Below are 27,296 nucleotides of genomic sequence, written 5' to 3'. Positions count from 1 at the left end.
GTGAAGTGTCTGCGCGTGCGCTGTCAACATGTGGGTCACGCGAAACCGCATCACTCAAACTTCAGACATCCGCCAAAAAGCCGATGGGACAAACAGTCGCTTCCTGACAGGGAGTGAATGATTTTATTCAGCGTGGATTAAAAATAATTTCAACGAGAATTTGCCATTGCCACGTGTTTGATTCTTAGTGATTAATAGGAAATGAGTTGACTTGGTTTCGCGGAGAGTATTTCGGGGCGTTAGTTTGTGGGATTAATTTCCATGCAGTCTTTCAGCGGAAGCCGATCATGGAGGGATGGGCTGTGAGGTGTTCAAGATGGCGGCGCCCTGTGGAGTGAAGCTACTCTAACAGGTAAACAGCAGCGATTATTTGAATTCCCGATTCTAAAAATAATCTCTACGTGTTTGTGTTGCTTTATGAACTCCTGATTGTGTGGCTCGCCCTCCAACGATTTACGATGACTGACAGGCAAAATTAAATCCCGAGCGAGTCTGGGTCGCTGCTGCCAGCTAACGTTAGCTCTTGGCGGTAGGACTGACTTGTTTTTGTAAAGAACCGCGGTAATGGTTTATCACCACAGGTTGATCCTTAACATTTCGTGCCACTTTCCCTACGTGTGGTGTTGGGTTTGAGGCTGTTCCCACGTTGCGGATTGACGGTGGCTCCACATTTGTATAATCGGATGATGGAAAGCAAACCCTGGCCATTGTTCTCTGCGAGTTGTTTACGCCAAGCAGCAGCAGGCAGTGGTCAGTGCACACACGCGCTTGTCACATATGCAAAACACATTGCAGTCTAGCCTTATGTATCACCTTCAAGATCGTCTATATATATATATACGTATATGTATGTGTGTGTGTGTGTGTGTGTATATATATATATATATATATGTGTGTGTATTTTTATCTATATATATATATATATATATGTGTGTGTGTGTGTATAAGCCTCTTTTTGGCTGCACATAACTCTGTTGTTGCATTCATCGCTTGCATCATTGCTGTGATATTTGAGCTCTTCTCCAAATTAGCGTGACAGGTGTTAGCCTTTTTTTTTTATGGGAGATGAAACCTAATGAGGATTCACATTAATAAATGGTTATCAAATATCCCGGAAATCAGTAATATCACAGTATTTTGAAAAATAAATGTAAATGTTTTATTTTGCATGCAAGACCAAAAACAATTAACTCGGGGGGGGTTTTGTACATTATACACAGCAACAACTCAAATTTGTTTTAATGCATTTAAGATTTATTTTGATCAGTATTGTAATCATTAATATTAATTAGTGCTGTCAAGCGATTAAAAATTGTGAGATTATGATCTGTAATTAATTGATCTAATTTATATTTTAACCTCATCTAAAAAGTGCTGAGAAAACCCCTATTTTCATTTTTAATTCATTACATTATTAAGGCAATGTAAAGACAAAAAAAGTGGCATTATAAAGTCTTTCATTGTTTGTAAACAGACTTGAACAGATGCAGTCCTAGCCATTCACTTGCTGCTGTAGTTGAGACTAGTCCCAAGTCCAACCTGCAACCTTTAGTTTTGACCACCAGAGTGAATATCACCATTTTGTTCATTTTTGTCAATCTCCAAATAATTACAAAATAAAAATAGAACATCAGGTCCATAAAAAGTGCTTAGGTTAACATATCAAAAACAGTAAGAACATTTTTCCGAGCAATACAATTACTTAACACTGAACTTGCTTTGGATAAAAAAAAAAAAAAAAGAGACTCTTCAATCACTGTGCTGTAAGTTAGCACTTCAGAAATAACACTGTTCATCATGAGAAAATAAAGCGCGGAAATAAACATCAACCAATTCTGGTAGGCTACTGAGGACACAGCAACTCTGCTGACTTCATACCTCGTACGCAGGGTGTTCTCCTCGAGTTGAGTTTGGCTTTAGCTCGCGATATTGCTAACGCTTTCGTTGCTAACATTAACTGTGGATTTATTCACACCTGGGTGCTTTGCATTAATGTGGGAGGCTAAATTTGAGCTGCTTCGGTGGTCAGCAAACTCCTTCTTACAAATTAGGCACACCACTCTACTTTTATCAAGAGTGCCATCGGGGTGTTTTTGAAGAGTAAATTTTCCATTCATTGTGCCCAGAACTCTCGCATGCTCCTCCATTTTCACCTCTCCTCTCCTCACCGCTGTTTACTTAACCCGCCCAACTCCAATAGGAGCCAATCAGCTTATGCTAAAAAAGCCCAAACATAATGACAGCTAATCAATGTCCGCTTCAGGCTGTGACTGACAGTTGTTTCCCCACCCTCAACTACTCGAAAACAGGAAGCCAACACATGAAAGGGGATATTAAGAAAAGGCAACCAACTTACAGAAACAATAAAGTTAGAGATGAAAATTTAGATCAACGCGATTAAAAAACATAATATGCTAAATATTCATTCATTCATCTTCCAAACCGCTTTATCCTCACTAGGATCGCGGGGTGCTGGAGCCTATCCCAGCTGTCTCCGGGCAGTAGGCGGGGGAGACCCCGAAATGGTTGCCAGCCAATCGCAGGGCACACACAGATGAACAACCATGCACGCCCACACTCACACCTAGGGACAATTTAAAGTGTCCAATCAGCCTGCCATGCATGTTGTTGGAATGTTGGAGGAAACCGGAGTACCCGGAGAAAACCCACGCAGGCCCGGGGAGAACATGCAAACTCCACACAGGGAGGCCGGAGCTGGAAATGAACCCGGTACCTCTGCACTGTGTAGTCGACGTGCTAACCACTGGACTACCGGGCCGCCCTTGCACTAAATATGACCCCTCTAATATTAATCACAATTATTCATGACACAAAATGGAACTTTGAAATAAATTGCTTCTCATTTTAGAAAAAAAAACGGAATAATGACAAATCATTAAATCATCAAAAAAAAAATCATTGAGGATGTTTTTCCACCTGAGGTATTTGTTTATTTGGTGCACACCTTAGAGATGGCAGTCAAGCGAGCCACAGCTGTTGCTGACACAGGTTACTGTTCCTACTGATCTTTTTATTATTGATTCATTTTCCGAACCGCTTTATCCTCACTAAGGTTGTGGGGGGTGCTGGAGCCTATCCCAGCTGTCATCGGGCAGTAGGCGGGGGACACCCTGAATCAGTTGCCAGCCAATCGCAGGGCACACAGAAACAAACAACCATTCACACTCACACCTAGGGATTTTTTTGACTGTTCAATCAGCCTGCCATGCATGTTTTTGGAATGTGGGAGGAAACCGGAGTACCCGGAGAAAATCCATGCAGGCCCGGGGAGAACATGCAAACTCCACACAGGGAGGCCGGAGCTGGAATCGAACCCGGTACCACTGCGCTATGAAGTCGATGTGCTAACCACTGGACTACCGGGCCGCAAGTCGTAAACAAACCTGGCCAATTTGATTGGTCAAAAATAACAAAAGTCAATAAGATGAAGCTTTCGAATCTTGAAAAATTTAAACTGTTCTTGGACTTTTCATTTTGTCGTATGCTGGTAGATATCATTTCGTCTGCGACAAAGATTTGCTGCCTGCCATGTTTTTGCGGTGCTCCACTTCAGTCCTGCGTGGCCTCAGGAACTCACAATTGAGCCACTGATGCAATAGTATCCAGCTGCAGACTCGATGGAGGTAGCTTTAGACAATGGTAGACATACGCCGGAAGTGGCTGTGGTAAGTTTAGGCAAATGGATTTTCAAAATAAAGCCCCAAAGTGGCTGTGGTAAGTTTAGGCATTTATCTTAACTATACAGTACACTTATCAAGACCTCTCTCTCTCTATGTGTGTATATATATATATATATATGTATGTATGTATACGACTGCAAATGAAAGTGAAATGTTCATTAATTATAATAGGGAATTTAAATTATTTTATCTTTCTTTAAAAGTTAAGATTATTAATTTTTTTCTATCAAACTAATTTGAGATAGAATTACTTTGACTTATTTGATAACCTACTTTGCAATACAACTAAAATTAGTAGCTCTTAATAATAATAATAATAATACATCACATTTGCAAGCGCCTTTCATCACACTCAAGGACACTGTACAACCAAGAGCAATAGTAAAACACAGATAAAATAATAAACAAAAAGAAAGATTTAAGGCGGGTAGGCAAGTCTGAATAGGTGGGTTTTGAGCTGGGTTTTGAATATGGAAAGAGGGTCAATATTACGAATGTTGGGAGGAAGTGAGTTCCAGAGTTTGGGGGCAGAGCGACTGAAGGCTCTGCACCCCATTGTACTGAGACGGGCAGAGGGTAGAAAAAGGTGGAGGGAGGATGAGGACCTGAGTGAGCGAGAGGGAATGGAGATTTGAAGAAGATCTGACAGATAGGGGGGCGCAAGGTTATGGATGGCTTTGAATGTATAGAGAAGTAATTTGAAGTTGATTCTAAGTTTGACAGGAAGCCAGTGGAGCTGTCGGAGGATGGGGGTGGGGGGTCTTAGTCTTAGTCTCAAACCTGTTATGTTAACCACGGAGTCTAAGACTCCGTGGTTAACATAACAGGTTTGATGAGTAGAATCAATAATTCATAAGGTTTTAATATAATACAATAATTACAAAACACCTGGCTTTCTATGCATTATCCATCCATCCATTTTCCGAACCGCTTGATCCTCACTAGGGTCGCGGGGGGTGCTGGAGCCTATCCCAGCCGTCTTCGGGCAGTAGGCGGGGACACCCTGAATCAGTTGCCATCCAATCGCAGGGCACACAGAGACGAACAACCATTCACACCCACACTCACACCTAGGGACAATTTAGAGCGTCCAATCAGCCTGCCATGCATGTTTTTGGAATGTGGGAGGAAACCGGAGCACCCGGAGAAAACCCACGCAGGCCCGGGGAGAACATGCAAACTCCACACAGGGAGGCCGGAGCTGGAATTGAACCCGGTACCTCTGCACTGTGAAGCCGACGTGCTAACCACTGGACTACCGGGCCGCCTCTATGCATTATAATAAATAAAACAAATTCTGAAAATATCAATATCACACTACTTCAAACCAGCATGTATGAAGCTTGATGGAACTGTTCTTAAGTTTAACAAAAAATAGATAAAATAAAACCAGATTCTGTATCCCTGCCAAAATGTATACCTATATTACCTAAATGGTCCGTGGCCATTTCTAAAGCACTGTAGGATTCAAAAATAAAACACAAAGTATTTTTGAAAAAGCACTTTATTGCTCACTCACTCACTTCCCTTGTTGTCGCAACTCCTTTTCGATCCTCTGCTCAAATTCCTCTCTCTCACACTTAAGGTTGTAAAACATGAAATGCAACAGAAACTGAAATGTTTTGAAATGTATTATTTGGTACATGAGAAAGGGTGTAAGGATTTCATTGCATTTTGGTTGAAAGAGAATTACAGTTTACTCTTACTTTGTGTGTAACGTTTATCCAACAATAAATAAGTGTTCGGCATGTGCCACTGAGACCTTGTGGGTCACGGCGAGACCATAAATAATAGCCTAATAAGAGAAAAGGATTTGTACATTGTGTAAATATTTTCTAAAATATTTCAATCTACAAATACAAAAAAAATCTATATTTTTGTATCTATTTTGAAAGTGTGGGGCAGCTGGGGATAACATTACCTCTGGGAATAGAACATCCATCAAAAAGTCCACCTCATTCACAATGTTGTTGGGAGCTCCTTCTGGATCCACGATCCCCCTCAGATGTCTAAAAAGGACATCCCGGTGTTCCTCTGTGTCCAAGTAGACAGGCAGCTTCAGGCACTCATGTTTAAAATATCTTGGCTTGTCGTTGAGTACATCCTATTGACAATTTTGTGGAAATTGCATAAGTGGCCTGTGTGGTCATTTTGTGAATTCAAATAGGCATCAAATGCCAGTTCCTTTTAAACCATTTAGAAATGACAAAGCTTGATAAACAAGTCACATATTTTTCTGTTGGTAGCTAATAACATTCCTCAATATACAATGTAAATCTTCAGTTAAGGTTAAAAAAAAAGGGCATTTGCAAAATACCACTACAAGTACCACAGTGAGACTTTGAAACAGCATATATTCCATTAATGGGATCGATGCACTCATTCTCGAGCTGGTGCATTGTTGTCACATCCTTTTGCCTTTTAGTGTGCTTTCTTTCAATATGCTCTTTAATGTTTTTCTTATTGAACATATTACGGCAGATGGGACATTTTTGAGTCATCTGTTGATGACGGATTTTTTTCATCCGTCCACCTTGCGGTATGGGCACTGTAGGTGGCGAGGCACTGTGTGGGGCAGAAGCAGGCAGCACAGAGGATGCAGCAGCACATGGCGCAGTAGCAAGAGGTGCAGTGGAGAGTGGGGCAACAGATGGGGCAATGGATGATGCAGCCACATCAGGCAGCACAGACGGTGGTGCATCAGCAGGTGGCATAGCAGTAGAAAGTCCAGCGGTAGAAGGTCCAGCAGAGGGATGGGCAGCGATGGGTGGGGCAGCAAAAGGTGAGACAGCGGTGGGTCGTGGGGATGCAGGCGTCTGAGCAGCAGCAGCAGAGACCATCAAAGCAGGGTGCTTTTCCTTACACATGCGAAGGTGATTTATGAAGGGCATTATTATCCCACGGCAATAGATGCAATGAAAGTGCAGTTTTGGTCGGCATTGTAGCCCACATCAATGAATGGTATACCCTGTAATAGAAAATAGAGCTTAAACGTTTTAAATAATCATTTACAATGATCATAGACAACATCTTTACAAATGATCAGCTACAACAGGTCACTGAGTGATTGGTTAGGAGCCATCCAAATAAAAATGATCTATACTGTGACTCACACAAATTGTGTCTCACAAACTTACCTTCATGTGATACTGCTCGGTTAAAATGGCCCTCCACATGGTCCTTTACCTTGCAGTAGTATGAGGGTTTAAACCATGCGGGCTGGCAGAATGGACAGTGGTACATACTGCAACATGTGTTGCATTTTTGCAGCTCAGGGACAGATATCCCTCGTTGTATTGTGACATGCATCTGGAAAATAAAGAGAATGAATTGTGAAATCTACGATGTCAATATAATTCTACAGAAAATTAAGGCCATAACAATAAACCTATGATTTTTTTTTTAATTGCTACTGTCAAAAGTATTAGGGATCCCATACGACGTTGCTTGTTTTTCCCAGTGCTTTTTAAAGTCACAAAGAAACGAGGAGGACATTAATATAGAGGTACAGCGAAAATAATGTTACGTAGAATTCTGCATTCGCACAGATGCATTTAAATCTAATATTTTAAACTGATCAACATAACACAATGCGCAGTCAATTTTTAATTGAATGCACATATTTTGCGCATTTAGCACTTCTTTGACGTAGCCCAAAGCCCTTTAAAAATGACCAGTATTTACCCATTCACAAACATACACATATTCATCCGAAATTAAATTATTAATGTCAACGTCGTTTTGACATTATCATCTAATTAATAAACAACTAGGAGTGCTAAAACATTTCATCCTCACTTGCGCTATACTGTATATTCTTTCGTCGAGAGAATGTGAGCGTAGCCGGGATTCAAGTTAGCATAAAGTTTTCACTGACGCTCGTCGACTGAACCCGTCGTAGTTGTTGTCGTGTATTAAAATAACACGACTCCGTTTTACTTTTAGTTGATTTTGCTGTTAAATTATCTTACAATTACAGGGCCTTTTAAACTTTTTACGATCCACATACAACTTACCTCGGAATCGGGCATCATCGTTCTGACGTCATATCCGGCGCAACGTTACTTGCCTAAACCTACCTTTTCCTGAATCGGCCTCCTCCGGGTCTGCAGCTGGACCCTTCTCCACTGATGCAATGAAGTTACCTTCTTGTCGGATGGGGGAGGGAAGATTCCTGCTCAAGGCCCAAGTGTGTCACCGGGCGGCCCAAAAAAACAACTGGGAACTGATATGGTGAAGAACAGTTTGAAGCTACTGTAATGTCGTAATCAACTGCTCTCTGCAGTTGATTACGACATAGTTTCGTCTTTGCGCCAATTTGCAGCAATTATCTTCAAACATGTATTTAGAGACAAATCTTTGAATTCACTTGACAGGTGAAGTTGATATTTTACATTGCTAACATACTGTATATGGCCGTGCATCAACAAACCTCTCCAAGATGATGTTGAATCGCTCATTTATGATGCTGTCATTGATTAAATTGCTCTGCACTCGTATCAAGCCCACTCAAAGTCACCTTTACCTCATAGCTGACTCTACTTCAAAGAGTATCTTAGCTCAAATGTATCTTATCATACTTGTTCTTGTCGAAAAACCAAGCCATCGTGAGGCCATATGATGAGATAAAAGTCTCCTGAGGATATCCACCGGACTGGCAGTTCTTCATTTCTTATTTTGTCTTTGTTATCTACTATATGTGGTCCTTCTATAGAGCTCCCACTAGTGTTCAAATTGAGATACCCCATAACTGAAATGTCTGGTTACGCACCATATTTAAGTAAAATGTCTGGCAAATCTGGCAAAACATGCAGTTGTAACTAAACTACAAGGATGTACTGTTCGGGAAATAAATCCAGTACTGCCGAAGTACCACCGTACTGTAACTGTAACAGGATTTTGAATCATTTCAGTCGACAGTCTTCAGAACAAAATGAAATACACACGCCCACATTTCTGCCCTAGTCGCTTCTCGAGGCGAAAATTGATTGAGGGTCGTCTTAGTTTTCTTAGTCAAGTCTTATTTTTTTTTGCATTTGGCATCGCCTTCTGCAGTCCTCGTTGTTATTTTGCTCCATTTGTTTGCTTTGTGGCTCAATAGGATTAAGTTAAAATTGACATCCGTTACGCGTATGCACATGTTTGTGTTTTCTGTATACAATGTGTTTCATAAGTTAATGGAGGAAATAAAAGACATTCCAATTAACTTCATATTTTAATCACACACACACACATGCATATATATAGTACATTTAATTATTAACATTCATGGCAACAACGGTAGCTAGTAAAAAAACAAAGCAAGCAAGTTGTTTGCTCCAAAGCAATTTTCTGACTTTAATACAAGGGATAACTGTTTACTCTTATTTCTTTATTGTGAAATACAGGGAACGCCAATTCGCACAACAGCAAAACATTTTGTTGAATGGCATAAATTCACAAATTCACCAACTTTTTTTTTTTTTTTTTTTGCAGTGTAGTCGAAAAATCACATTGTAAAAAAAAGTTGGGTGAACACAAAATTTGACAGCAACAAACTTTAAATTGGGAAATTTAATAAAATATTTGAAGTTTTGCTCAAAGAGTGAGAATTGGCTTTCTTGCATTTTCAACAAAGAAATAAGAAATTGCAGAACTAATTGTCCTTTGCATTGTACTCCAACCTGAAGATATAAATAAAAACAACTCAGAAAATTGTTTTGGAGCAAACAACCTCCTTGCTTTGTTTTACTAGCTCCCACTGTTGCCATTAATGTCAGTCATTTATATTTCAAAGTTGAATGACTGTTTTAGACTGGTTTTATTTATTTTTTACAGTGAAGTGCCCTTATGAGCTGTTTGTGAGTAAGCGAAGGAGGTTGTTGCGAACAGCTCACACTCAGCCAAATGTAATCGGTAAATAAGGGCCCTTTTTGTCTTCCCAAGCATTCCTAGGCTGTCCGAGATTAGAGCGAGGGCGTCTCTTGTTGGTTCTACTGACCTGTTGCTGCCTGTTGCTCGCTTCCAAGGTCCAAAGTGACCATGACAACCAATTCCTCCCAATATGCAAATCTTGACTGAGCTCTAAATTGGTAACCGCGAATGAACTTCACCCTGACCTCACTCTGTGAATTCACCCACCCAAGTGTTGATTATCAGCTTTGGTTCAGGGGAATAATGACATGCTTACTGTCATTTTCCCAAGGGGACTTTTTTGCCTGATTTGTGCCTTCAGTGGATAAAGGTTAAATCTGATGGATTTAGGGCTGTGCGTTTCGGCTTCAGAATCAAATCTGAGATTTTTGGGGGCGGGGCAAATTCAATTTTTTCAAATTTTCCAAAGAAACGTAACCGTAGCCACTGAAAATGCAGATGAAATCCGGCATACATCATATAGCAGATACTTGTCTGCCTTTGATCAACATTTTTGAGGAAGGTAAGTGAGACTCTCCTTAACCCCGAGTCCTCTCTTGACTAAATAGTGAGCTTTTTTGGCATCATTGATTGTGATCCAGAGGTGCCTGGAGACTGAATTGGTGGGTGGCCCCAAGAGAGTCCTCCAGGCAGGAAGGAAGGCCCAGACACAGTGTGAGAAGGACACCGCCCTCCACCAAGAGCACTGCCACCATGGCAAGGGAACAGCCAAGCATGGGGGACCTCCTCCCGCTCTTGGAGACCTCCGACCTCCATCAGCTGGAAGAGATCAGAGGCCTTATTAATGAGCAACTCAGCACTGGTATAATAATCACTTTTCTTCTTTAAAAAAAAAAAAAACACTATCTGCTTGAATGTGTGTCATGGCTGTGTCAATATATTTGCAGAACGAGGGTCTGTGCTGCTCAACGGGCTGGTGGACTACTTTTTAGAAACAAACTCATCAGAGGCCATGCATATCCTCTGCTCAGTCAGAGAGCCGCACGACAAGGTGACAAAAGTCGGATGTTTATTCACGCCACTTCATTTGAATTAAGCGGCAGTTACTTCAAATGCAACGCCAATGAGAGTGGGATGACAAAAAAAATCTATTGATTTGGCCCATCACCACCTTTCATTACCTTCTTTCAAAATTGACTATGTGGGTACATGTGTGAAGCTCCTTTGTGCCTTTACATGCAAGGTCATTACCCAAAATGTTTTTTAAAAAGGTTCTTGAATTACAATGATATAATAGTGTAATTTGATTTATGGGGGAAAATAAAATGCTACCCATAAGTGTCGGCCTGATTTGCCCGACTTGCCACCGCAGCACCTTCTGGACAAGATGAACGAGTGTATGACCAAACAGGCCTGTCGGCTGCCCACCCTCACCATGCTCGGCCACGTCATCCGCAAGCAGCCGTCCTGGATCCACAAGATTGCCCGATACCCTCTTCTGCTATCACTGCTCAAATGCCTAAAGGTACCGCTAAAATGTGCGAGACGATATGACCAACATTTCTCACCGTCTCAGATGATGTGCAGATTTAAAAAATAGACTTTGAACAACAACTGCATTAATGTTTGATGCTACTCTACCAAAAACAAAAGCATTGAGCTAAAACAATCTGAAATAGAATATCATTTCCTAGAGTGGAAATGTTTATGAAAATCAATCAAAGCTATGAGCACCGTTTGAATTGCAAGTGGATGACGAAGTTGTTCAAAAAGGATGGGAAAAAAAACAATACAACCTTACTATTAAAATAAATAAATAAATAAAAATCTGTGCCAACGGTTCCTTTGTGACTCAAATGACGAGGAGAGACAACAACGGTAATTCCCTAAACAAGTCGGGCTGGCCGCTTCATAAATTTTATCGACTAACTTTAGTTCATCATCCAGACAAGGGTAATTAACCCTTTGAGGGACATCGGCTACTAGCTCATCGTGTTATCAGGTTACAGGGTGCATGAGAGGGTTAAGCAAAAAAAAAAAAAAATCCTATTTTTTTGAATAGCGTTTCAAAGCTCAGTTATATCCGCATTTGATTCCCTTGTCAGACTGATGCAGATGTGGTGGTGCTGATAACTGGGGTGCTGGTGTTGATCACGCTGCTTCCAATGATTCCTCAAGCAGGAAAACAACACCTGTGGGAGTACTTTGACATATTTGGCCGCTTGGCATCCTGGAACCTCAAGAATCCGGGTGAGATACGCATTCCATTTCCTGCAAAACAGTTCACTTCCGCCCACCGTTATTTGCACCCACAATATTCGAGAAACCGCAGTCCATCAGGGGAGATAATAAAAGCTTAAGCTGCAAAATCTCATGGGTCTTGCTTGCCCTCTTGCATATGAGTGTTGTGGTTTTTTTCCCCCCTTTAAATCCATCCAGGTCATGTTTCTGAGGTTTACTTGATCCACTTACACGCCAGCGTTTATTCGCTCTTCCACCGCTTGTATGGCATGTACCCTTGCAACTTTGTGTCCTACCTGCGCTCTCACTACAGCATGAAGGAAAACATGGAAACATTTGAAGAAGTGGTCAAGGTGAGGGCGTACCATACTGCCTGTCCTTGAGAACGTGATCAGTTTTCTTTTGGTGACATTGATCGAAATTGCTTCAAACCTCTTTACTCAGCCAATGCTTGAACATGTGCGTATCCACCCTGAACTGGTGACAGGAACCAAGGATCACGAGCTTGACCCCACCAGGTAAGACTCACATCGTCTTGCAGCATTTTCCAGGCATGTCGAATGTTTGGTTGGGGATCTTGATTTGTTTTTATTTATTTTTTGCTGTAGGTGGAAAAAGTATGAAATCCACGATATCGTCATTGAATGTGCCAAAGTGTCTCTCGACCCGAAGGAGGCCTCCTGTGAGGAGGGATATGCCGCCATGCCTGACAACTTTTACCCTCAAATTCACCTGCGACCACAAGACTGCACTTCCAGCCCCTACACAGACCTCTACAGCAGCTATGGTTAGTTTAAAAAGAGTGTTTGGGTGGAGGGGGGTGATATTATGTATACATGTGAATACAATGCATTCAATTTTTTATTTTTTGTTTTGTTTTGCTTTTGCCATGTAAAAGACACCCGCACGGAGAAGCTTTTGCATAGGAATGATCTTTTTAATGATAACATGTAATCATCCTTCAATTGTCTATTTTATACAAACATAGGCACTTACCTACATTGATATTTCATGACTACGATGACTGATTGATTACTTGCTTTTCTGAATCGAAAGATCTTTCTAACTTCTAAGAGAAGTCCAGTGCCATCTCATAATTGTAGCTACAAAAAAATGCTGAATTATCCTTTCGGGCACAGCGGTTACTGAAGTGGGCAGCTTATCATGTTATCAAGTTACATGGTGCATGAAAGGGTTAATAATCCTGATTCCAGTTCGAAATATTCCAGTGTTGAGAGCTCGCTAAAAATGAAAGTGTCTCTCAATTCAACTCAGCTGTATTGATAGAGCACTTTAAAACAACCATCGCTGTATACGAAGTGCTGTACATGGAGCCAATATATATACAACAATAAAAAATAAATTAATAACAAAGACGGTAGAAAGCACCAAACAGTAAATCTAAGATCAAATCTGAGTCATGCCGAGTCAAATGTCAAAGAGTAACAAATGAGTTTTGAGATGAGTTTTAAAGATGCAGCATTCTGGGCCAACTGGAGATGCTTCATGGAGGACTGGCTGACTCCAAAGTAAAATGCATTACAGTAAAGTGCTCGTGAGAAAGAAGGAGAGGTTTTACTTTAGTCAGCTGTCTACGATGAAAGAAGCTGGATTTAACAACGGCACCAATTTGCCGGTCCAGTTTAAAATCACTGTCCAGTTTCAGACCCAGGTTTGAGACTGTTGACTTAAGATCAGGAGTCAGGGGGGCGAAGTCTGTCTGTGTAAAAGCACTTTATATTAGGTATTATTCGTCTAACCAATAATATGATTTTTGAAGTGTTAAAAGAGGACGTTTCAGTCAGTAACAGAAAGGTCTTCCTAAGAAAAAGTGTTCAGTATATTCACTTTGAAAAGTGATTCATTACAAACACGGAGTAATTACAGTAAGTAACAAAATATTTGTGTTGACACCTACATTTTTTCTTCTGACGGTGGTAGCTTTGACAAGGATTGTCATTATTAAATGTATTATGTTCAAACCAAATTTTAATTCCACAATTCTTATCATGAACAATGCTTTAATCAAAGGAGCTGTCAATTATCAAAAGGATTTGGTAAATTTAACTTACCCTCTTGTAGTCATGTAAATGAAATGTGTTTGGAAATATGCACTATTTAGCACCATTGCACATGTATATATTTTTTTCTCCCCGAGTACCGTATTACAATTTTGCATGTTTACAGTGGCGCCTTTTAAAATTTGGTTCGTTAACAGTCAGCCGAAAATATCATGGGAACCATCGACGAAATGCTTTGAAAACTCTTTGTCTACTTGACAACAGGAAGCTCTTCATCAACTCCGTTCTCCACTCCACGGCAGCCGCTGCCTCCGCCCCTGTCTTTGCCCCCCTTCTCAGGGACACAGTCAACCAACCGTAGCCCACAGACCACCAAACGGCAGGTAAGAACATCAGGAAATGAAGGCTCATAATCAGGGGCGGTTCTGGATCAATTTCACTGAGGGGGCCGGGCTGGGGCCAGGGGTTTTGATGGGGGGGGGCACATTCAACCCAGGGCTAAAAAGACAGATTCGAAATCTTATTTGACTTTTTATTTCTTCAGACTTTGAAATTGTAGTCATAACATTACAGTGATGAGAAAAAAACAGTATTAGGAGGGCTAAAATGTCTGCAAGCGTAACAATATGCCGTGTCCGTCTGTTGAGAATATTCAAGCCAGGGGATGATATGGTACCAGCCTGCCGGGGACAGAAATTGCAAATACACTGAAGCTAGATGTTTTACATGCATATAATTATCCAAATTTAAAAAGGCAATGTCTTATATATTGATCCTGTTAAATAAAAATTAAAATAAAAAGGGAGACTAAAAAAGTTACACGCACACACACGCGCGCACACACTCACGCACACACAAACACGCGCACACACGCAAATAGCACTCGTGTCGTGGTAATTTCCTTCTCTGCGGACTGCTTCTCATTTTCCCGCTCATTTTTAAGTGGGGCAGCGCACTAAAGGGTCCGACTAGAATGTTAAATCACGCACTTTGGTTCCACATTTCGCGTCAGCGACTCGGCACGACTGCGTAATCTGCGCTCGGAGGGGGGGCCACAGGGGGGGCCAGAATCGGTGCTACAGGGGCACTGGCCCCCATTGCCCCTCCCCACCCTCCCCAGAACCGCCACTGCTCATAATCCTCAAGGGTGGAGAGGTCAAGAGATATGTACCGCGCAATATTATCTTTGTAAAGGCAGGCCGGTTTATCGCAGGGAATACGTTACAGACAGTTCCCACCCACCATTGATGAAAAGAGCTTTTTATTTATTTACTTACAGAGCTCCACCTGTGACCCTAACTCCTCCTATGGTGGGAAGGACCCACTGTGGAGCCCCTCCTCTTTGTGTGGAATGGCTACGCCCCCTTCATCCAGGGGCATGTCGCCCAACTTTGAGCTCTCCCACAGTGCCTCGCACCTTCCCAGCCGCTTCCACTGCACTTCAGGTGAATCCATTCCCAAGACATTGAAACAAATGTCCTTAATAAGTTGTATTCATGAATTACTTTTGAAGTGATGAACCCACCAATAGCTGGTTTAAGTTTGATTTGGAGTAAGAACTCTTTAGAATGATCCTTTTAATGTCGCCGTTTGCGTGTTTCATGTGAGCAGGCGGGAAAGGAACGTCTGCCTCCAGTACTCCAGCCACTTCATCGCCACCACCCACTCTAGCAGATGACTTTCCGATCATCTCCTTGCCAGGCAACACAGTCCAGTCCAGTCCACCGAGAAAAGTAAGCTAAAACACACATGCACATACAGACTGACTTTTCGTAACTAGTCTTGGATAAAGTCTTTTGAAAAGAAAAATCACGGTTGGTTGTTCACAAACTATTTGTGTTATTTCATGAATGAATGCTTTTTTCTTTCATTCTTTGCAACATATTTTAGCAATTATTTTGAACTGAGAAGAGAAGTCTGGAGGGTTTTTCTCCCATATACTGTATGTCTATTCTTGATACTTTAGCACACAATACAAATAAGAGGAAAAAAGTGGCGATGGGTGTAAAATACTGGTTGATTGTGTACACTTTAGTCAACAAGGGCTTGTGAAGCCCTTTGTGAGCCTTTTGTGATAAAAATAGCAAATATAAATAAATGTAACAGTCGTGTAGTCAAAAACAAACTGTGACTTTTCAGGATCGCAGACACGTCGACAGTGGTAAACCTGCACTGGTGAGACAGGAACCTGTGAAAGACTCTGAGAAAAGCGCCGCCACAAACAGAGGTTTGTTACGATGCATCACATGTACACAAAGTAATGAAGCAGCTCAGAATGGAAATTCTCAGCATAAGTTCCTGATCTCGAAGACCGGCCGCCAAGTGTGGTCAGCAGTCTGCTTTGCTGTGATTTTGCGCCGGTTTCGCCCAAAAACTTTTTCAACACTCTAAATTGGTCATGGGTGTGAATATGGTCCATCTGTGCCCTGCGACTGACTGGTTAGCCGCGGTTCTCGCACACAAAGTCAGCTGGGATAGGCTTCAGCTCAGCCATAACTTAATGAGGACAAGTGGTATCGAAACTGGATGGGTGGATGACTGAGCAATTATTAAGATGACACTTAAGTGTCGAGTCAGGGTCTTCATCGGCCTACGACTGAAATATTGAATCTTGTCTGGCTCGTAGACAAGTGGCAGTCAGTTCCTATTTTAGTGCTGCCAAATAAGTTTTGATTCTGTCACGTTCAAAGATTTGACCACCTTTCACAACATCCTGAACCCTTGTCATTCCTGAAATCTATCGCAAGAGTGACTCACGTTTTTATTTATTTATTTATTTTAAATCAGATGCTGCCGATGCTGCGAATGTGTCCATGACCCTGACCGAGCTCTCGGTTTTCATGAAGAAACAGGAGTTGGAGCTTCAGCTGAGAACGGAAAAAGAAAAAGAGGAGGGTGAGAGCAGACCTTTTTATGCTTTTTCAGAACTTCATTTGTTTTTCTTGAGTCACATGGGTAGACTTCTTGGACAGATATCACAAAAGCGGAATGCTCAGTTTCTGTGTGTTGCACCATTTCTTGGCACCTACTCAAAATCCTTCTGTCTCTCTTTCTCTCTTTTTTCTCTCGCTTTCCCATTTTTATTTTATTTTTTTAAATTTGTAGCGGCTATCACAGAGGAGCTGCTCAAGATTACAGAGGATAAACAGGATCGTTCAGGCCTGAGGGGTTTCGACTCTCCTTTCTACCGAACCACTGAGACCCTGACTGGCTGTCAGACACAAGACAAGATCGTCACCAACAGCCAACTGGGCGGGTCCGTCCCGGACACACGCCATGCGGTGTCTACGCCAGACAAAGCGGAGAATACCACAAGCGCCAGCGATGTTGGGAGCGAACAAGGAGGGGGAGCGGGAGACAGTCGCAGTTTAGCCATCGGCCTCGATCAGTCCTGGCCCTTCCTGTCAGGTTTTACCCCGATTGACCACCACCTGCACCGGAGCCCCTCGGCCCCAGAAGAGGAGGTGTCAAAGTTTGGGATGTTCTCACCTAGTCCCTGTGGCAAGACGCCTGCATCGGTGCCATACGAAGTGTTATTTGACCTGGCTTTGCCCAGGGCGGCCTCTCTCTACGTAGGCCAGAAGACATCTGAGGCCGTTCACAAAGCGGCACTGGAGAGGCTCTCAAGACGTGAAGAGGGGCTGGAGGACGGGGAAGAGGATGGGCTTCTGACTGCTTCACCACTGGAGGTGCTGGATCGCCTTGTTCAGCAGGGGAGTGACGCCCACGATAAAGTCCTCAAGCGGTGAGGTGTCATAGCTACAATTTTGTTTGTTTTTGTCATTAGTAACACCGAGTCACTTACAGAAAAGGAATATGGAGTCACTCTTCTGTGAAAGTGAGCTTCACTCATCCACAGAAGAGCATTTGTGAGGTTGGGGTCAACAACTAATCCATCCCAAACATGTTTGATGGGGTTGAGGTCAATGGCTCTCATATTCTTCCACACCAAACTCATCTGCAAGTATACAATTGAGTGTCTTGGAAATCCACGGAATTAACATTCTACGAGAACTGAAGGGCCCCAGCGTGATACTATAGTCATTTCACTGTATCTTTTCAAGTGTGCCTATTGATTGGACTTGACGAAGTATAATCCCTCAAGAGGAAATCCAAATGTAATGGAAATGTAGCCAGCCAAGGTGAATTTATCATGCACAGGTTCACATCATAATCTCAAAAGAAATGATCAAATGTTTAAAAACAACACAAGTGTCGCCACTCTTTGTCAGAGTTCAGTTCACATTCTAACTGTGACCGGGCTTCTCAAACAATGTCATCAGTTGTGTTACCGAGAAACCGAAACAAAGAGGTGTCACAGTTGTTTAGCATCAGCATTTATTTGTATTTGTGGGTCTTATTTCGCAACTGGTAACAAAAACTCGCATTCCCAGCTTGTTATGTTTGGTCGTCATGATCATGACCGACATCATTTGAATTCCAGAGGAGACAAAACATCTGCAGAAATGTTTTTCTCCCTTCCTCTCCTCCAGATTACCTCTGCCAAGTAAATCGGCTGACTGGACGCACTTTGGAGGTAATTCGCTCACTCTTCTACACTGTTGCTCACGGATAGAAGAAGCTACCGTACTCCGAATGCTGTGATGGGGCGTTAGTCAGCATGACTAGTGATGCGTCATGAGTTTTGGGACGTGTCTTGGAAATTCTAATTGGGGGGGCATTTGTTCAGTGTTTCACACTACATGTCTTGGAAATCCAAAGCATAAGGCCACATACAGCACAATCTCATTATTTTTATTATTATTATTTTTATTATTGATTATTCCGAAGTGGGCCAGTGGTTAGCGCGTTGACCTCACAGTGCAGAGGTACTGGGTTCGATCCTGGCTCTGACCTTCCTGTTTGGAGTTTGCATGTTCTCCCCATGCCTGTGTGGGTTTTCTCCAGGTACTCGGGTTTCCTCCCACATTCCAAAAAACATGCATGGCAGGCTGATTGAACATTCAAAATTGTCCCTAGGTGTGAGTGTGAGTGCGGATGGTTGTTCGTCTCTTTGTGCCCGGCGATTGGCTGGCAACCGATTCAAGGTGTCCCCCCGCCTACTGCCCGAAGACAGCTGGGATGGGCTCCAGCACCCGCCGCGAGCCTTGTGAGGATAAAGCGGATCGGAAAATGGATGGATGGAAGGAAGGATGGATGGATGGATATTCCGAAGTGGAACAAATGGTGCTTCAAAGTTAAGATGGATAATGACTCTCCTGCAAAAGCAAGTCCAAATTTTTTGAAGGCAAAGAAGAGGACTATTCTTGAGTGACCAAGTATGACGTGAATTTAGTCATGTATAAAAGTCTCTTAATGAAGAGACAAGCTGGCTGGCGAAGTAACTTTAAAGACGCTTAGAACTTGTTGATGCTCGTGGGCACCAGGTTTCAGGCAATCCATGACCAAAAATGTTTTTTGTTTTTTTTTAAGTATTAACAAATGGGGTTATATTTGCAGTTATCCCAATTTAAATATGTTCAAGCCTCTGAAGATTCAGCAAGTCTGTATAAAATAACTGTTGTTCTTAATTGGCAAATGCCGTATGTTTGTGACTCGTCAAAGTTCTGTACGCCCTCCAATCACAAATTGATTCTTTTGTTTTGAATTCATTGTGGTGGTGTGCATATGCAAATGTAAACGCATTACACATTACAATTTTTTTTCTTTTTCTTTTTAAACAATACTGTACATCAGTTTTCTACACCACTTATGCAACACTGATGTTTTCGATTTCGAAGAGTACAAGCTGATGGCATATTTATGCAATACTGAATGTTTGTAAAGTTACCATAAGTTATATAATCTTCGAATTTATGAAATGCGTGAACTGCAGCAGTCTAAAGTAGGGGTTATCATTCACATAAAGCGAAGCAATGAGGATTTTCTTCCCCGTGACCTCATGGTTGCCGTGTACTGAGCTGCATTACAAACATATTATCTCATATTTTTAAACAGATGTGAAAGCATATACGTCTGGATTTATGGAGGTTGAATGTCCATCTTGGTTATCAACAAAACATTGCAAAATATGAAAACCCACACAAGATGGCATGACGAGTCAACTCAATTCTGAGCCACATTAGACATAGTCAATTAAAATGGGCCCAAAACATAGGAGCTCCTTTGCTGTTCTGTATGAATGTTGTCGTTTTTTTTTTGTTTTTTTTAATTTCCCTTTTGAATCAGGGTCGGCTCCATCTGACGAGCTTCACATGCTGCGGAGCCAGCTGCTCCTGCTGCACAACCAGCTGCTGTACGAGCGCTACAAGCGAGAGCAGCACGCCGTCCGCAACAGACGCCTCCTGCGACGCATCATCAACGCCACCGCACTCGAAGAGCAGAACAATGCCATGGTCAGTGTGCATGAGCCGTGTCGCTGATCGTAAATCAGAATAGCAGACAATTGTCTGTGCATTCCAAACAATGAGACCCACAAATGTGTTTTTAAGTCTTATACGCCGCAGTCATTTTGACAGCACTGTTTTCCTTCCCTTCTTTGCATTCCCGAGTAGCGCATAAAGCTGGAAGGCTTGGTTCAAAATCAAGACTTTATTCTTTGCTCAATCGAAGTCATGGGAAGCGCATTGACACTGAGCGCTTCATTTGCACAATGACTGTTTATGTTGACTCAAATGTTGTGTGCTTTTAATCACACTTCGCATTTTGGCTGTCACATAGTGTCGATCTGATCTAGGGAGTCGCCGTATTTCCTTAACCTACATAAAGTCGCTCGAATCTCTGTAGAAGGACCAGCTGAACCTGCAAAGCGTGGACATCTCGTCTTTGAGGGAGAGTTTGCAGGTGGAGCAGCAACGCTACAGGCAGCTGTGGGACGACCGAGAGACTGTGGTGACCCGTCTGCACAGTCAGATCAGACAGCTGCAGCAGGGGCGAGACGAGTACTACACCAAGAACCAAGACCTCCAGGTATGTGCGATCATACACACTGTGTCCGCTGATTGTCGAGCTTTAGAATTCTTTCTCAGGCCTTCTTTTTCTGTGTCCGCAGAGCAAGTTACAGGAGTGTCAGAAAAGGCTGGGTGAGTTAGAGGCAGAGCTTCAGGGGGCAAATAACAGAGTCTGTCACAGTGGGCACCTGCTCAAACAGATGAGCATCAAGGTAAACGTTTTTAACGTGTGGTTCACTGTTGTATGTTTGCGTCAGAATGACCGTTTGTCAGCAGTGGTTTGCCATTTCATTGTTTTGGAGGCGCATTTTTAGGATGCAGACGTGAAAACCATCCTAATGAGATGACCAAAGGTTGCCTGAGTTTCTTTCTCCGGAGGGGAAAAAAAAATAAAAAAAGAAAGCAATGGCTGGGACAGTAACGAGGCAAGCAGTCGTTTTGCCTCATATTTTTCATCCAGCTAATCTACAGACAGCAGATAGTCTCGGGCAGGTTCGGTTGCCTTGGCGAGGCCCCTTATTCTGTGATTTGGGGTCAACCACAATTATTATTTTTTGCTTCTGAGGTTTTGTGTTATTCTCGAGCATGTGTTGATTCAGGAAATGTGTGTGTGTGTGTGCGCGCGCGCGTGTGTTTTTTTAAAAGACACAAATGTGAACCCGTGAATGGTGAACAGAGTGTGCGGGGGTCAACTGCCGTTTACTTATTGACCTCTGTCATCTTTTTTTTTTCTGATGCATCCTTCAGTTGAACAACAGTGAGAGCACCCAGCAGCGAATGAGCTTCCTGAACAAACAGTTGCTGCTCCTCGGGGAGGCACACAAACTGTCCATGCAGGAACTGCAGTATGTAGGCGCAGATAATACCAAGGTGGGCTGACAAGATGGCTTCTTCAAGGATATGGATTGTCGTAGAGAATAACATGTACACACAAGGCATTTATTCTTTTTTTTTTCCCCTCCCACATTTCCTGTGACGCGCAGCAACCCACCTCTCATGAAGCCCAGATGCTGCAGGTGTCCTATAGAGAGGAGATGGAGTCTCTGAGACAGAACCTGCTGGTTCAGGGCCAGAAACTTGAGGCAGCACACCAGAGAGCCTCTGAGCTGGAGACCCTCCTCTCCAAGAAGGAACACCTCATTGCAGAGCAGAAGAAGTTTCTGGAGGATGTGAAATGTCAAGCAAAGTGAGTTGTCAGTTTTCCCAATGTAAAATCTACAACCTCTTCAAATGTCGCACACGATTAAAGTCAACGCCCTATTTATGCTTTTTCCTTAATTGAGCTTGTCCTTACTTTTCAAGTTCAACCACTTTTATTTTATTTTTTTTGTCACATCTTCTGCTTTTTACATCAGGGCAGAGCTGCAGGCCTCCGACAGCAGGTACCAGGCTCAGCAGAGAATCACGCAACTGCTACAGATTGAAATCCTGCAACTGTACAGCAAAGTGGAGATGGAGGCTCCGGTTAACAGTGCTGGTTTGCCACAAGGGGTTAAATCTGACCGACACACACCTGCTGATTCCAGGTTTGGGAGCAGAACTCAGTACAGCAAAGCTGAATTTCATTGTATTGCAGTCAAATACACTGGATTTTCTGCATCTTACTCTAATCGTAAAAAGTGTGTCCTCTTGAAGGATTGATCTTTCTCATTTCTCAATTTGGAAATTATGCACTAATTTTGCTTTTATCCATTTGCGTCACAGAAAATAGAAGTACCGGTAAATCCAAATGTTGTCCAGTGGGATCATTAGTTGGTTGGTCAAATTAATAAAAAAAAAAAAGCGGGAAAAAAAAGTAAAGGCATTTTTAAAATCAACATCAAAACTAAGTTTGTGGCTGTATAAACTCATCTGGGATTAAATTTTATTTTTAACTCTTATATTAGTTAGAGGTGTCAAATTATCACGTTAATTGTGAATAATTAATTACGGTGATATTTAGCGCATTGTGTTTTTTAATCGCGTTAACCTAAATTTTAATCTATAACTTTGTTGTTTCTGTAAGTGGGTTGCTTTTTTCTCATATCCTTTTTATGTGTTGGCTTCTTGTGTTCGAGTTGTTGAGGGTGGAGAAACAACTGTCAGTCACAGCCTTAAGCGAACATTGATTGGCTGTCATTATATTTGGGCTTGTTTTGCATAAACTGATTGGCTCCCATTGCAGTTGGGCGGGCTAAGTAAGCAGCGGTGAGGAGAGGTGAAAATGCAGGAGCATGTGAGAGTTCTCGGCACAATGAATGGACAATTTACATTCCAAAAACGCCCTGACGGCACTATTGATAAAGCTAGAGTGTTGTGCCTAATTTGTAAGGAGTTTGCTTACCACCGAAGCAGCTCAAGTTTAGCCTTCTACATCAATGCAAAGCACCCAGTCGCGAGTTCAGCCACGGCTAACGTTAGCACAGAAAGCGTTGGCACTAGACGGAGCCATAGCAAAGCTCTTCACCAAACTAAACTCGCGGAGAACGAGAGTATGAGGCATGAAGTCAGCATAGCTGCTGTGTGCTCTGTAGCCTATAAGAAGTGGTTGATGTTTATTTCAGCACTTTATTTTGTCAGGCGGCCCGGTAGTCCAGTGGTTAGCACGTCGGCTTCACAGTGCAGAGGTACCGGGTTCAATTCCAGCTCCGGCCTCCCTGTGTGGAGTTTGCATGTTCTCCCCGGGCCTGCGTGGGTTTTCTCCGGGTGCTCCGGTTTCCTCCCACATTCCAAAAACATGCATGGCAGGCTGATTGGACGCTCTAAATTGTCCCTAGGTGTGAGTGTGGGCGTGAATGGTTGTTCGTCTCTGTGTGCCCTGCGATTGGCTGGCAACTGATTCAGGGTCTCCCCGCCTACTGCCCGAAGACGGCTGGGATAGGCTCCAGCACCCCCCGCGACCCTAGTGAGGATCAAGCGGTTCGGAAAATGGATGGATGGATTTATTTTGTCATGATGAACGGTGTTCTTTCTGAAGTGCTAACTTACAGCACTGTGCTTTAACGGTCTATTTTATTTATCATCTGAAGCAAGTTCCATGTTCAGTACTTGTATTGCTCAGAAAAGAGTTTTTATTGTTTTTGATTTGTTAACCTAAGCACTTTTTATGGACCTGGTGTTCTCTTTTATTTTTGTTTTGTAATTGGAGACAAAAACAAACAGTGATATTCCACCTGGTGGTCGAAACTAAATGTTGCAGGTAGGATTTGGATTAGTCTCAAATACAGCAGAAAGTAAATGGCTTGGACTGCATCTGTTCCAAGTCTGTTTAAAAACAATAAAATACTTTATCATACCCCTTTTTGGTGATGTGAATCTTTTGATCTGCCTCAATGCTCAATAACGTAATGAATTTAAAACGAAAATACAGTGAAACTCCTCTACAACGAAATCATGTTTGCAGCAAGAAATTTTTCACAACGGGGTTTTTCACTTTACCAAATTTGATCTCAAATGTAAACACACACAAACGTATGTGTACACGCACACAAAATCGTATGTGTACTCTTTATTTTTATTCCAATAGTGCATAAGTATGAGCACACACTTATTTGACACTTCATATAGTTAGTGTAGAAAGAAAAAAGGGAAAGAAATTGCGAAATTTACGATTCAGCATTCACTTTCACTTACTGTACATCAATTTCTTAGATAATGTCTTTTATTTTGCTTCCTCCGTCTTTCATTTTGATCACTTTTACCTTCTCTTCCAGCGTCAGAGCGCTTCTTGTCTTAGCTGCTTGACATCCAAAGGTCCGTTTTGTAGCCATTTTAGCAATGCAACGTTCATGCTGTGTCTGAATCTAACAATAACAGATACTTCCTGGCTTTTCTTTCCACTCTCTCACTGTCTCTAACTCGACCTCCCCTTGATCGCCACCCAAGACGGCGTTGCTCAGCTGATGTCATGCAATGAACTTTTAAGCCAGCCACAAGACGCTTCGTAGTCCTCGATAGCCATAGTTAGCGCGATGGAACTCGCTTTCTCTCTAATTAGCGCTCCAGTTAGCGTAAGGTTTTTAGCAAGATAACAAGTAAAGCATTCGAGGAAACGTTCGTTTATTTGAATGTCCGTCGAGCCATAAGCAATTTACTCTGAGCAGCTAATCGGATGCATTCCACTCTATCTTCCACGGATCTAGCTTCAGTATGTACACACATAGACAGTGAGGTCCCTCTTGGCCAATCGGAGGACAGGATGATGCTCGGTAAGCCAATGGCAGAGCAGCTTTGAGTATGTTGTGTTCAGGAAACTTGGAGCTGTGACCGAAATAAACATCGTTCACTATGTAAACCAGTGTGGTGGTTGCTGTTGCCGTTTCCGAACGAAGCAGTAGAGGTCGCTGTTGGATTAGATTTCGTTGTAGTGAATCTGTTCGCGAGGCTAGAGCAGAGAAAATGATTTCGTATAACGCAAGAGGGGTTTTTTTGTTGTATGGGGGGCGGGAGAATGGGAATGGTGTTAATGCATGAAGATTTTTTCACATTAGGGGATATTTTCGCCCATGTAGATTTCGTTCTAGAGGAGTTTCACTGTAGGGGTTTTCTCAGCAATTTTTAGATGAAGTTAAAATATAGATTAATTTGCTCAATTAATTACAGATCATAATTAATCTCACCTTTTTTTAATCTCTTGACAGCACTAATATTGGTATTTTTAACTCGCAACCATGACTTTGATCCTATTTACAAAATGTTCCAAATTCTGTAGTTGAATGTCTATTTTTCTCCCTAGCAGCATCCTGGTGCCCGATGGACCAAGTCAAACTTGCACCAATGAAGAGAGGGACAGCAGAGCACCACATGACTCGCATTGCGGCAACGGCAGCACTTTATTACCAGGGCAACTCAAGGCAAGCAAAACTTCCAAGACCACTGCCAACTCGGTCAATGGCAGCAAGGAGTCAGGCCCGTCCCTCATGGTGGACCTCCCCCTGTCCTGCCCCCGCACCAACCGGCTTGCCACTCTGACACCATCTGACGCACCCCTTACCGTGGGCTCCTACCCCAGTGCCAAGAGCTTCCTTGGCATGAGGGCACGCGAGCTCTTTCGCAACAAAAGCGAGAGTCAGTGCTGCGACGAGGACGAGGAGGACGAGCATCTGCAGCCGCCACGGCTTGCCGGCCTTGCCCACAGTCTGAAGACTGAGCTGTTCGCAGAGCCGCCGTGCCCGGGTTCGGTCGCCCACCTCGGCCTCGCGTCCCCTTCCACTCCAACCATCCTGACTCCGACTCCATCCTTGGCTACTCCTCTCCATGCACCCGCCAAGAAATCCCTGGAGCCCAGACAGCAGGCCCCCAGTCAGGAAAGCCCCCGAAGGAGGATAGGGCGGGTCCCGTTGGGAACTGCGCGGCCCCGGCAGCAACAGCTCAAGATCATGGACTACAATGAAACGCATCATGAGCACAGTTAAGAGACACAACTGAGCCGCAACGTCCAAAGCTAAAGTTTGAGAGGATTTACAAATCGGTCAAAGAGTCATACGTCAGTAACTCTTTGAAAGTCAGTATTATTTGCGCCATTCCTCTGAGTGGACAACAGGATCCAGCCCCCCAACCCCACTTGTTTTTTTTTGTTGTTTTTTTTTTTTTTTTTAAATAGCAGTTCATCCTGAATTCGGTTATGCCCAAGATGCTCTTAGATAACACAAGTAGAACGTGATCAGAAGATTTAACTTCCACTTGGAGATTCGGGCACTTTTTAAATGGTCAGTTCAACGACGATTCCAAAATGTTTTTATCTTTCCATTTTGTTCCATTCAAACAAAGCATCTCTGGCCCCGGCCTACACCATGATCTTGTGGGTTCTAATGTTCACAATGCAAACAGATGACACAAACATTTCAAATTTTATTGACTGAACAAAGGATCGGTGTTAGGATAGCCCCTCACCTCCCTTCCCAAGATCAGTTATTTAAAGCAAAACAAGGATCATTATTTTCTTTCACCGACAAACCCAGACCATATCATTGTCGGTAATTATGAAGTCACATTCCCATTCGTAATTCCAAGGTTACTGATCAAAATCTGTCTGAAGGAGTATGTTTGTTTGCACTTTGTCGGGGATGCCCACACCTTGGCATCCAAACGCTTTCTTTCACTGCTGCACCAATAGTCGGTGACTTTCTTGTCTTCTCTCTAAATCCTGTTGTCCACAAGGATCTCCTGCTGTCATGTCCTTCTGCAACGCTTTCTGCAGCATGTTCACTGATCCACTTTAAATGCCAACCGTAGTAATTACAGCAACCTAAGGCGGAAGGTACAATCTGCACAAACTGAAGAGACGGGGACTCTTGAATGGATGACATGGCAAAAAAGGAAGTTCTTAAAGCAGTGGCTTGTGTTTAACTGTGAACAATAAAGGTCGTCTTCAATGTTTTGCACTACAATAGTGTTTTGTCTTGTTGCCCCTCAAATGTGTAGCGTACACTATTTTTCAGTTCTGCCGTTTTCGTAAGGCATCCGTTCCATCCCTGCTGACTTCTGGTCGCCAGCCAATCGCAGTGCACATAGAGAGACCAACAACCATTCAGATTCACACCTGTGGACAATTAGTCTCAAATTAAACTGCGTGCCATGTTTTTGGAAGG

The 27,296-nt window shown here is 42.7% G+C and overlaps 1 protein-coding gene across 2 annotated transcripts; it reads left to right on the top strand.

Annotated features, from left to right (window-relative positions):
• Nucleotides 1-91: 91 nt before the first annotated feature.
• Nucleotides 92-27,095, top strand: tsc1b (TSC complex subunit 1b). 2 transcript variants are annotated; one of them, XM_086135035.1, is made up of 22 exons: nt 92-352; nt 10,196-10,416; nt 10,502-10,605; nt 10,927-11,079; nt 11,660-11,804; nt 11,994-12,148; nt 12,240-12,313; nt 12,404-12,582; nt 14,081-14,199; nt 15,096-15,261; nt 15,428-15,549; nt 15,956-16,043; nt 16,604-16,711; nt 16,922-17,561; nt 18,310-18,353; nt 20,006-20,172; nt 20,564-20,746; nt 20,829-20,939; nt 21,475-21,597; nt 21,711-21,913; nt 22,083-22,253; nt 25,445-27,095. In XM_086135035.1, the coding sequence occupies exons 2-22, from the start codon at nt 10,308-10,310 to the stop codon at nt 26,118-26,120; spliced, it is 3,840 nt and encodes a 1,279-aa protein (XP_085991161.1). In that variant the 5' UTR covers nt 92-352; nt 10,196-10,307; the 3' UTR covers nt 26,121-27,095. The 2 variants fall into 2 exon arrangements, with proteins under 2 accessions (XP_085991161.1, XP_085991160.1); XM_086135034.1 differs by having other exon boundaries at nt 25,442-27,095.
• Nucleotides 27,096-27,296: the final 201 nt, after the last annotated feature.

Source organism: Hippocampus guttulatus, chromosome 17, assembly GCF_054856545.1.
Source record: "Hippocampus guttulatus isolate MCC_2025c chromosome 17, RoL_Hgut_1.0, whole genome shotgun sequence".
Lineage (NCBI taxonomy): Eukaryota > Metazoa > Chordata > Actinopteri > Syngnathiformes > Syngnathidae > Hippocampus > Hippocampus guttulatus.
Note: the sequence above shows the minus strand (reverse complement) of the source record. Positions and strands in the feature narration are given on the sequence as shown.